Source organism: Bubalus bubalis, chromosome 8 (genome assembly GCF_019923935.1).
Source record: "Bubalus bubalis isolate 160015118507 breed Murrah chromosome 8, NDDB_SH_1, whole genome shotgun sequence".
NCBI classification, from domain to species: domain Eukaryota; kingdom Metazoa; phylum Chordata; class Mammalia; order Artiodactyla; family Bovidae; genus Bubalus; species Bubalus bubalis.
In genome coordinates this window covers 90,524,956-90,537,707 of record NC_059164.1, presented here as the reverse complement: position 1 = coordinate 90,537,707, position 12,752 = coordinate 90,524,956, and the positions used below count along the sequence as shown (strand labels likewise).

The following is a 12,752-nucleotide window of genomic DNA, read 5'->3' as shown; positions in this document are numbered from 1 at the left end:
CAAAAGTACATTCTTACCCTCCAAAGCTAAAAATGCTCATTTATATTTTATAAACATAAAGTTATAGGTCTTATTAACTTTGATTTTCACCACAAATATCTAGTCACCTTGCTTATAAATTTCAGTCATTTATGCTAATTTCATCTCTGGTATATGGTTGAAATTCACAAACAAATTTTTTTTTGTAGTTTAAAAAATGCTTAAGATGTTATTGAAATATATTTCCCCCACTTAGCATTTCAATATAGAGACTGTGATTTGTTGATATTTGTTAGTGTTTATTAGGATTTCTGTAAAAGTGTATATTATTTTATAATATTCTTTAATCCATGCTCTGCTAATTTCTTTAAAGATTCACACACACACACAACAGACACACATGAACACACAATCTCTATACTTTACTAGGAGATAAGCCAGTCATAATGGCTGAACATTAAACAGAAATTCAGAGAAGTAAAAATTAAGCCTGAACTGAGAGAATCAAAGAAAACTTCACAAAGGAGGAGGAAGTTAAGCAGTAAATGGCAGAGGTTTGGTGTCGGACCTGACCTGACCACTTACTGTCATAACTTGTATGATCTTGGATAAATTATTCAACTTTTTGAGTCTTAGTTCTTTTATCCTTTTAAAAAAAGGAAGAAGAAGAAAAAAGGAGTAATGATAATTTATGATCAAAGAGAGGCTATCTGTGAAGAGTCCTGCCCATTTTAATTGTTGGTGTCCTCACTCTTCCCTTTCACATCTTCATAATTGATTTTCCATAATTGATTCTTTTAACCTTTGGATCAAACTAAAAAGATAAATGAAAATGTTTCTCCTTTGTGAGGAACCAAATTCAATATATAGCTCAAGTCTAAGAATAATGAAAATGTAGTGATGCAGCTAATCAGTCTGAGAATTCAAGAAGAAAAATTCAAGCTGGCATTTGGTACTTTTTTTTGTTAGTGCAGAATTTCCAGGTCTTGGTTACTGGATATTCCTAACTGTTTTGGAGAATTGAGTTTGTAGTATCTGTTCTGTCACACCCTAATACAATCTTCAAGTGATCTTGGAAAGTGTAAGAAGGAAACAGAAATAAAAGAAGCTGCCCTAGATTCTAGAATTTTAGAACTGAAGGGACCCATATTGATCATCTTGTTCAGTCCTCTAATTTCTACTGAGAAATAAATAAATGTCAGAGGCATCATGACTTGAGCATAAGTCTTTGAATTTGCAAACCATTGGTCTAAAGGCAGCACTGTATAAGGTATTTTACTCCAAAGTGAGAGTGTTAGTCGCTCAGTCAAGTCTGACTCTTTGTGACCCCATAAACTGTAGCCCACCAGGTTCCTTTGTCTATGGAATTCTCCAGGCAAGAATACTGGAGTGGGTAGTCATTTTCTTCTCCAGGGGATCTTCCCAACCCAGGGATAGATCCCAGGTGTCCTGCATTGCAGGCAGATTCTCTGTCATCTGAGCCACCAGGGAAGTCCATTTTACTCCAAGGTGGAGTATAAATTATTTCAGTGTTATAATCAACTGTCTCACTGTTATATGATTATTCTAGACATTTGGGCCTGTATTCTTTCAATAATTTGATAAATTTATATAAAGTTTATCTTATATAAATTATATGATAGAGGATATAAAATACTATAGAATTTAAAAATCAGTCTTTTTAACTGCAATAAATGGAACCTTCTTGTTCACCTTGTTGCAGGAAGGGGAACTCCTTCCAGGGCCAGAAACTTGGCTCTTGTCTAACTCTCGGAAATGAATTGTCTGAGGAGACACATATGCTGACAAAGCAAGAGATTTTATTGGGAAAGGGCACCTGGGTGGAGAGCAGTAGGGTAAGGGAACCCAGGAGAACAGCTCTGCCACGTGGCTTGCAGTCTCATGTTTTATGGAGATGGGATTAGTTTCTGGGTTGTCTTTAGCCAATCATTCTGACTCAGAGTCCTTCCTGGTGGTGCACGCCTTGTTCAGCCAAATGGATGCCAGAGAGAAGGATTCTGGAAGGTGGTCGGACATGTGGTGTCTCCTTTTGACCTTTGCCGAACTCTTCTGGTTAGTGGTGGCTTATTAGTTCCCTGTTCTTCACCAGGACCTCCTGTCATAAAACAACTCTTGCAAATGGTTACTATGGTGCCTGGCCAGGGTGGGTGGTTTCAGTCAGCGTACTTCCCCTAACAATCTGATTTTCCAAATTCTGTTAATGGTGCCATTATCTACTATCTATCCTCAAAACTCCTGAGTTGTTGATTGCCTCCAACTCATACTCCCATATTTTATCAGGTTTCTAAATACTGTTAATTTAACTTCTAAAATACATTTTCTCTCATTGTTTTCCTTATCCACTGTTTCAACCTATTTCTGCCCTGCCTCCCGTCTTGTATCTCTACCTTTAACTTATATTTGTTTCAATTTATTGGGTTGGCCAAAAAGTTCATTCAGGCTTTCCTTAACCGGAACAGACTTTTTGACCAATCCAGTACTTTACATATCATTCCCAGAAGTAATTTTAAATACCAGTCTTGGTTCTTTGTTTTCAAACAAGCAATATTTAGTATTTAAACTAAATATTTAAGATGCCCCTTGACCTGATCTGAGCTGTTAAATTGAAAAAAAAAATTAAATATCACTACTGCAGCCTAAACCTTGGACATTGAGATGTAGATGCCTGGGGTGCAGTGAAGAAAGTTACAGGGTGAACATCTAAGTGAAGTCCCGTGGTTTGAATATCTCAGGTTATATTCAAGGATCGGAAAGTGGAGCAGAGAAAGGTAGGGTGGTACCAACAGATGAGGCTGGAGAGATGGAGATGCCATCACAGAGGTCCCTGTGTGCAACTTTCCCAGTTCAGTAAGGTTCAGAAAATTGTCCCAGGTCTTTTGAATTGTGCAACTTGTACCCCAGTCCAGGTCTGCCAAACTGGTCTGTCCTGTTCCTCTGGCTACCTCCATCAGTCAGTTTGTCTTTCCACCTTACCACTGGGCCCATGTTTTTGTCCCTCTGCAGTTTGGGAGGTGCACACAATTCTTTTGCATATTTTAGTGCCTAGGAGTTATTTCTGTTTAATTGAACATGCTAATGTTTCTTTCCCATCCTTCCCCTATTGCATCCTTGAAACAAAATCGGTTTAAATTCAGTATAAAATGACTTATGTTTGCTGATATGCTAGTGATTACTTTTCAGTGTGTGGTGCAGTTCTTGGCATGATTCTGCCGGTTTTAAGAATGACTATGCAGCTACTACATACATGTGCATTGTCAGGAAAGTGGATCAGAGTATGACAGTCCTGTCTCTGGTGTGTCAAGGACTGGGACAAATAGAGTTCTTATGGAATTCAGAATGACTTGTAAATTTGGTCCTGTATGCATAAATGTGTTTATTCAGAGCAGCTCACTTCTTCTCTTCTCTCTTACCAGCTTCCTCACAGCAACTGCAAGAAAATGATTTAATTATTTAAAATACTTGCTGCTTACAGAAAAAAAAGTCAGGGAGGAGCTAAATAAAGAAATAGTTTTTAACCTACACATTTAGAGTGTGGAATTATCTACTACATGCTAAGACTGTAGTAAAAAATTCAACCAGTTAGATGTTTGCTTTCCTTGGAATAAAAGGTCTAATATGATTTACATTTTTTCCATTGAATTGACTGTTTATAAGATCATCACTGCAGTAACATTATGAGTTTTATAATAATTTTAGGAAAAGGAAAATGGCCCCTACATTCTCAGTTTATGAAACTAAACTATCTCCTGATAAACTAGATAGTCTTGGAAAACCAAGCTCAACAGCCATGTATCAAAGAATTTAAAATTCATATCAGGTTCATCTTAGGAAGTCACGTTGAAATGTATATAGCACTTTGCAAACTAGAGCAGTTTTGCCTTTTCACTAAGAGGGACTAAAACCAAAAGATGTACCTTGGGGTGCAAAAGACCTTACGTGGTATTGCCCAGACAAATAAGCATTTACTCTGTGTTCCAGGGACATGAGATGCTGTCAGAGTTTTGGATTTCATTAATGAAAACATAAAGCGATCTTGCTATAAAATTAATGAGGCTGACTTCATCTCCCACCACACAATCACTTAACTATATGTTGTTAATTTTAAGCAAAACACTAAAACACATCACAACTTTACAATCAGTGTTTTAAATGGATGACTGACACACAGCCTTTGACAATATTTAGCACTTTATAGCAATACATTAACACTAACTTTAGAAACTATAGCATACTGAAATTTTACAGCCAATTAAGTTGATGAGTCACTGTCAGCTTGCAAAATTCTTCTTTTTGATGATAAGAGAAGCAAATATAGGAAGTGAGGGGCAAACTCTAGCTCCTGTAAAATCATTACCATCATTACTCCTACTGCTACTACTAAGTCACTTCAGTCGTGTCTGACTCTGTGCGACCCCAGAGACGGCAGCCCACCATGAACTTGGAATTTTAAGGAATAGAAAAACATTCGGTTGGCCAAAAAGTTCATTTGGGTTTGGGTCTAAACAGCATGAAAACAAATCCGATGATTTCTTTTAAAATTTAGAAATGGTAATAGTGGTCAGTTTTTTTAGTTTGTCATTATGCACATACATTGATTTGTGAAAAACGTCATATAGTATCCATTGATGTGTGTGGCAATAGTCACTAGACAGCCTTATGGACTTTAAAAGAAAAAAAAGTGAAGTTGGATATATTTAATCTTCCTTCAAACTAATTGAAGTTTATAACTAGTTAAGGAAATAAGTAGTTTGACTAGTGAAAACAGATATCTATGTTTTGAAATTACAGATTATTCATGTCCTCATGTTGGGAGATTCTGATTCATTAAGTTTGAATGGTGCTGTTTAATCTGTGCTTAAAAAAGATAACTAAGATGGGAACAACTGCTCTGGGATGCCTAGTTTTCATTTTCAGTTATCCAGTTCAGTGATGCAAAATAAATGACACAAGATTTCTCGGTATATAGATAGGGACCTATCCTCAATGCAGTTATTTCAGGTTTTTATCACTATATTTCCCTTGTAATATGCCTCTTTTTTATAAGAAACCATGCTGGTCTGCCCAGGACTGTCCAGCTTTTGGTCCTATGACCTGAGAAACTCCTCAGTCCTGGACAACCAGAGTGATTTGCCACCAGATAAGATCTTTAAAGAAATAACTGAATCTTTTTGGTCGCTGTGACCATTCTTCAATATTTATTTGTGAGTTGTCTATTTTGTGGTTAAAATCATGGGAGAGAAATTTTAGGTAGAAGCTGGAAAGATTGTTTTTACAGGTCACTTGATGACATTCTGGACATAAGCATTGAATACTACCTAGGAGCCTCAATCACTTAGATCTGAGTATAATAAGTGATTGAGGTTTCCTTGGTGATTCAGTGTTAAAGAATCTGCCTGCCAGTGCAGGAGACTTGGGTTCAATCCCAAGGTCAGAAAGATCCCATGGAGAAGGAAATGGCAACCCACTCCAGTATTCTTGCCTGGGAAATATGGACAGAGAATCCTGGCAGTCCATGAAGTTGAAAAGAGTCAGATATGACTGAGCACACATGCATAATAAGTGAGGCCAGAGTAAAAAATGTTCAATGATTGGATAAATGAAAATGAATAAATTAACTACTACATTTGTCTAGAAAAGAGTCACTGTTTTTATCAGAATATGAAAGAAAGAAAGTCGCTCAGTCGTGTCTGACTCTTTGCAACCCCATGGACTGTAGCCCACCAGGCTCTTCTGTCCATGGAATTTTCCAGGCAAGAATACTGGAGTGGGTTGACATTTCCTTCTCCAGGAGATCTTCCCGACCCAGAGATTGAACCTGGGTCTCCTGCATTGTAGGCAGATGCTTTACCATCTGAGCCACCAGGGAAGTCAGAGTATAGGACCCAAATATAAAATAACTACTTAAATTGACCTCTCTAAATTTAGAGGAAATATGCATTAGTGTGAGGAAAGATAATATTTATTGAACTTAAAGACTGTTTATTAAAGTTGATTAACTGACATTTATGGGAAAATTTAAAGTGCTTGCTTTTGCTCTATCCTAGTGTTATCAGACAGAGAAGGCACGGGCAACCCACTCCAGTACTCTTGCCTGGAAACTCCCATGGATGGAGGAGCTTGGTAGGCTGCAGTCTGTGGGGTCGCTAAGAGTCAGACATGACTGAGCGACTTCACTTTCACTTTCCACTTTCATGCATTGGAGAAGGAAATGGCAGCCCACTCCAGTGTTCTTGCCTGGAGAATCCCAGGGACGGGGGAGCCTGATGGGCTGCCGTCTATGGGGTCGCACAGAGTCGGACATGACTGAAGTGACTTGGCAGCAGCAGCAGCAGCAGTGTTACCAGATGTATAAAGTTTAGGGGAATGTGAAAGTGAGAGGAGATCCTTTTTGCTTTCCTTAATAAGCCCTCAATGTCCTTAAGTCACTTGATGGCATTCTGGACATAAGCAATAAAGATTATTCTAGAATCTAGGAGACAAGACACCACACAGAGATAGAAAGACCTGTTTGTTTTTTTTTTTTTTTCCTTGTGTGTTCAATATTCTTGCCATCTACCCCATTTTTCTGGTAACAGAGAATATTGGTGTCAATTTGGAGAAGTGGGAATGGTTCCTGTATCTGCTCTGTGTGTCTAAGTGAATTTCACATCCATAATCTTGGTTTCCTCATCTTTAGAATGAAAAGGTTGGATTATAACTAATTATATCTCATCTAACTTAAACATCAAATTTATCTTCCATTTTTAACTCTGTATTTATATCACATGTTAAATGATAAACATGAAATTAAAGATATAATTTCCAAGGCCAATTCTCAACCCTCAATATACCTAAAACAATTATTCTGAATGACTTCATTCTAAGAGCTCTGCATCGTTTATATAATGTATAGCAAGATGACTATAGTTAACAACACAATATAGTATACTTGAAAGTTCTTATAGATCTTAAAAGTTCTCACCACAAGGAATCAAAAGGGAACTCTGTGAGTGATGCAAATGGTAACTAACCTTATGGTGGTAATCATTTCACAGTATGCATGTATATTAAATCATCACATTATGTTTCTTAAACTTATACGGTGTTATATGTCAATTATATATCAATAAGCTGGAAAAAATAATAAAAACATAAAATTGAGTTTTTATTTGAGAAGAAATTAAGAAGAAAACAAACTGAATGATTCTTCTAAAGATAAACTATTGGTTGCTGAGTTGTGTCCAACTCTGCGATCTCATGAACTGTGGCCAGCCAGGCTTCACTACCCGTGAAGTTCTCCAGGCAAGAATACAAGAGTGGGTTGCCATTTCCTTCTCTGGGGGATCTTCCTGACCCAGGGATCAAACCTGGGTCTCCTGCATTGCAGGAGGATTCTTCACCATCTGAGCCACCAGGGAAGCCCTAGAGATAAGCAGTGCACTTAAGGAAATATTGTCATTTAATATTTACAAAAAGAGCTCCCAAACAGCACTTTCTAAACAAGGACAGACCTGGGGTTATGGGGGAGATCTTACTTTGAGCCACTTATTAGATAATGCTCTGGGAGCTGAGGTGAATGAAAAGAACAACAGTCTACACATTTTACTTAAAAGATCGAATCACTACCAAAATGCTAGGTAATTACTAACATGTACAGTATAATAGAACTCAATAAGGTGGAAATGAAGATAATGAAACTATATGTCTTTTATTTACTTTATATCTTTTTGTTGCTAATGGAATAGTTTCTGTTCTTTCCCAATAAAAATTTAATACCCATTTTAAAAACCTAAGAGTAAAATCAAATAGCTTTGTCTCATTAGATGTGCCTCAAATGGTGAAAATCTTAGCCCTCATTCCATCTTTTAGTGAAATCTAACCCCAGTTGATGGAGAAGGCCATGGCACCCCACTCCAGTACTCTTGCCTGGAAACTCCCATGGACGGAGGAGCCTGGTGGGCTGCAGTCCATGGGGTCGGACACAACTGAGCGACTTCACGTTCACTTTTCACTTTCATGCATTGGAGAAGGAAATGGCAACCCACTCCAGTGTTCTTGCCTGGAGAATCCCCGGGACGGGGGAGCCTGATGGGCTGCCGTCTCTGGGGTTGCACAGGGTTGGACACGACTGAAGCGACTTAGCAGCAGCAGCAGCAACCCCAGTTGATGGCTTTCCATTCTCTTACAGGGCTGGAGCGAATTGCACGGGATTCATCTTATGAACAGGAGGGAAAGGTCCAATTTGTAATTGATGCTGTGTATTCCATGGCTTATGCCCTGCACAATATGCACAAAGATGTCTGCCCTGGATACATTGGCATTTGCCCACGAATGAGTACCATTGATGGGAAAGAACTACTCGGTTATATTCGGGCTGTAAATTTTAATGGTAAGTCACAGCTTTTTTGGTATCTAAACACTTGAGAAGTGACAGGGTGTGGCTATTCTCCCTATATATAGAATATACTCCAGCAGAGTGGGAAGCGTAGGATAAGAAGCAGTTCCCCTTTTAATCAGAAGTGTGAGTTTTTCCACCTGCTTTTAAATCTCAAACACATTTTTGTGTGTGTGTGCTACCATTTATCTGTTCCTGAAAGAAGTAGAAGTTAAAAATAAGCTGCTATCAATCAAAAATCACTCTTTCAGAAACAACTTAGGAGGCTCATTTGAAACTACTGACAACAGATTAGATTTCTCTGAAAATGTTTTGTTCATGCCATTATTAGAGAAGGCATTGTTCACATTTTGTTTTGAAACTGATTTTCAGCATTTTAAACAGTAAGATGACTTGAGGAAGAGGGAGTGATTTAAAGCTGCTGTATATTTACATTCTAAAAGCTCTGTGTTAAGGTTCTACAGCTTCTTTTTCTTTGTATTTCTTTCAACGACTGGGTCAATTTGAAGCAATGAGCTGTATCGTGTAAGGTAAGAACTACATACAATGAAGTAGAGATGAGATTTGCCTATTGCCGCAGCAGAAATGCTGCTTCTCCAAGTGACACAAGAAATTAGTACAGAATATGCTGGATTCATAGAACTTGGCTGAGAATAGCCAAACTGCCTGTCTCGAGTGATGAAACTATTGAATTCTGCTGTTCTTTCATGAAAGTTGTAATGGTTGCTGCTCATGACTTTGACCATTATTTTCAAATGAAATGATAGAATGCTCTGAGCTGTCTAATTCTTTCTGTTTGGCTGTAATCCACACAATGGACATGCCTCCGAGCCATGCACAGTGCTGCACTGTCCATCATAATACACTCCAGTGACCTCAGCTGCCAGCCTTTCTCAAAAAAGCACAAGGTCAACTTCAATTTAGAATTCAAGTGGAAACTTCTTTTGCTCTGTTCAGGCAATGGGAGACACAATTTGGTTTACGTTCAATCCAAAGGACCCTCTTTTTTTTCAACAGAATATTGGTGAAACATTACATAACGCTGTTCCTTTTGTTGAGAATATAAATAGTAAGGGGAATTTGAAAATAATTTTCTTACAGTGATTAAATGGAGCGCAAGAGGAGTGTTACAATGCAAGGTTATTTACCCTAATGTGAGGTTGGGGAACACTTTGTTTATCTAAATTGTTAAACAGTGGAAAGAGGAATGCAAATGGATATATTTTTTCATAAACTAAAGCTCATTTCCAGAAGAGAGGCAGATCTTTTAAAGAAATATTGGATTAAAGCACTTCAAAGGTGAATTACCAATTTCTTTCTTAACCATAGATAAAAACCTAACCCTTACTTGATGACTTTAATTATCATACCATACTGTAATATAATGATGCCATTAAAGACTACTAAAAAAGTCATAATGTCTAATGATTATTAACACAATTTGCCTCTAGACACCAATGATTTCTGAGTTCTGTCTACTTTTTACAGTTTTTTTCCCCTTTACATTTTCAGAGTACTGTTGCTGTGATTGTTTTGGGGGTTGATCCCTTCCATAATTTGCTTCTTTCAATCTACTTTGAACACAAAGGACTTCCCTGGTGGCTCAGACGGTAAAGCGTCTGTCTATAATGTGGGAGACCTGGGTTTGATCCCTGGGTCAGGAAGATCCCCTAGAGAAGGAAATGGCAACCCACTCCAGTACTATTGCCTGGAAAATCCCATGGATGGAGGAGCCTGGTAGGCTAGAGTCCATGGCATCGCAAAGAGTCAGACACAACTGAGCAACTTCACTCACTCACTCATGAACACAAAAACACATAAAATTTCATCAATGTATTTATTGAGTCCATAGAATGTGTTAAACATTATGATAGGTGCTAAAGATACATTACTGGTAAAAACAGTTCAAACAGACCTAAGTTTCTTGGGGAATTTAGATATCAATCAAAAAAGCACACAAAGGTGTAATTATGTAATCTGCAATGAGTATTGAAAGAGAAGAAGGTATGTTGGACTTAAAGTTTATAATAGGGGAATATGTCCATATTCTAGGTAGTTAGAGACAGCTGGAATCAGGATGAAAGTGAGAGATAAGGGTAAAACAGTAGACAGGACCAGGGAGATCATGAGGTCTTATAGGTCATTCCTACAGTTTGTTCTTCATTTTGAAAGCAATAGGAACCCACTGAAGCATAATAGAACTGTGTCTGATACAAGAGTAAATGTACCCCAGATAAGGATGATGTAAAATGCAAGGATTTCATTGTATGAACTTAAAAGATCTCTTTGAGCTCCTTGGAGATTTATTTTGCTAATGGCTTAAAATTTGGCTGTGTTCCAATCAGATCAGATCAGATCAGTCACTCAGTCGTGTCTGACTCTTTGCGACCCCATGAATCCCAGCACGCTAGGCCTCCCTGTCCATCACCAACTCCTGGAGTTCACTGAGACTCACGTCCATCGAGTCAGTGATGCCATCCAGCCATCTCATCCTCTGTTGTCCTCTTCTCCTCTTGCCCCCAATCCCTCCCAGCATCAGAGTCTTTTCCAATGAGTCAACTCTTTGCATGAGGTGGCCAAAGTACTGGAGTTTCAGCTTTAGCATCATTCCTTCCAAAGAAATCCCAGGGCTGATCTCCTTCAGAATGGACTGGTTGGATCTCCTTGCAGTCCAAGGGACTCTCAAGAGTCTTCTCCAATACCGCAGTTCAAAAGCATCAATTCTTGAGTGCTCAGCCTTCTTCACAGTCCAACTCTCACATCCATACATAACCATAAGAAAAACCATAGCCTTGACTAGACGAACCTTTGTTGGCAAAGTAATGTCTCTGCTTTTGAATATGCTATCTAGGTTGGTCATAACTTTCCTTCCAAGGAGTAAGCGTCTTTTGATTTCATGGCTGCAGTCACCATCTGCAGTGATTTTGGAGCCCAGAAAAATAAAGTCTGACACTGTTTCTACTGTTTCCCCATCTATTTCCCATGAAGTGATAGGACCAGATGCCATGATCTTTGTTTTCTGAATGTTGAGCTTTAAGCCAACTTTTTCACTGTCCACTTTCACTTTCATGAAGAGGCTTTTGAGTTCCTCTTCACTTTCTGCCATAAGGGTGGTGTCATCTGCATATCTGAGGTTATTGAGATTTCTCCCAGCAATCTTGATTCCACCTTGTGTTTCTTCCAGTCCAGTATTTCTCATGATGTACTCTGCATATAAGTTAAATAACCAGGGTGACAATACACAGCCTTGACAAACTCCTTTTCCTATTTGGAACCAGTCTGTTGTTCCATGTCCAGTTCTAACTGTTGCTTCCTGACCTGCATACAAATTTCTCAAGAGGCAGATCAGGTGTTCTGGTATTCCCATCTCTTTCAGAATTTTCCACAGTTTATTGTGATCCACACAGTCAAAGGCTTTGGCATAGTCAATAAAGCAGAAATAGATGTTTTTCTGGAACTCTCTTGCTTTTTCCATGATCCAGTGGATGTTGGCAATTTGATGTCTGGTTCCTCTGCCTTTTCTAAAACCAGCTTGAACATCAGGAAGTTCACGGTTCACATATTGCTGAAGCCTGGCTTGGAGAATTTTGAGCATTACTTTACTAGCGTGTGAGATGAGTGCAATTGTGTGGTACTTTGAGCATTCTTTGGTATTGCCTTTCTTTGGGACTGGAATGAAAACTGACCTTTTCCAGTCCTGTGGCCACTGCTGAGTTTTCCAAATTTGCTGGCATATTGAGTGCAGCACTTTCACAGCATCATCTTTCAGGATTTGGAATAGTTCAACTGGAATTCTATCACCTCCACTAGCTTTCATCATAGTGATGCTTTCTAAGGCCCACTTGACTTCACATTGCAGGATGTCTGGCTCTAGGTCAGTGATCACACCATTGTGATTATCTGGGTCGTGAAGATCTTTTTTGTACAGTTCTTCTGTGCATTCTTGCCATCTCTTCTTAATATCTTCTGCTTCTGTTAGGTCCATACCATTTCTATCCTTTATCGAGCCCATCTTTACAGTAATAATATTAGGGTAAGAGACCTGAGTATACGCAGATTATCATGGGATATCTAATTTGACTTTCAGTAATCTTCAGGATATTTATCAATTTTTTATTTCATTATTGGCTTACTGTTAGCATTCATTCATTATTAATACCTTGCCAGTTTCTGATAAAAAGACATGTAGGGCTGTTCAAGTAGAAGTACATCATCAATACAATTGAAAGGAGGAGAAACAAATTTAGTAAAGAACTGTGTCTTGTACAATAGAAAGAAGGAAGGACTAGGTTAAGTACTGAGCTCCCTAAGCAGTCAAAATGTTAAAGGGACACTTGATGGAATACATAAGCTTCATTACATGATAGAAGCAAGTTTA

The 12,752-nt window shown here is 38.4% G+C and overlaps 1 protein-coding gene across 5 annotated transcripts in view; it reads left to right on the top strand.

Annotated features, from left to right (window-relative positions):
- Positions 1-12,752, top strand: part of GRM8 (glutamate metabotropic receptor 8) — an 865,522-nt gene that overhangs the window by 517,347 nt on the left and 335,423 nt on the right. For all 5 annotated transcript variants that reach the window (XM_044946845.2, XM_025291464.3, XM_025291463.3 and 2 more), the window contains one exon: positions 8,168-8,368. In XM_044946845.2, coding sequence (XP_044802780.1) covers positions 8,168-8,368 — 201 coding nt within the window. The remainder of the gene's footprint in view (positions 1-8,167; positions 8,369-12,752) is intronic.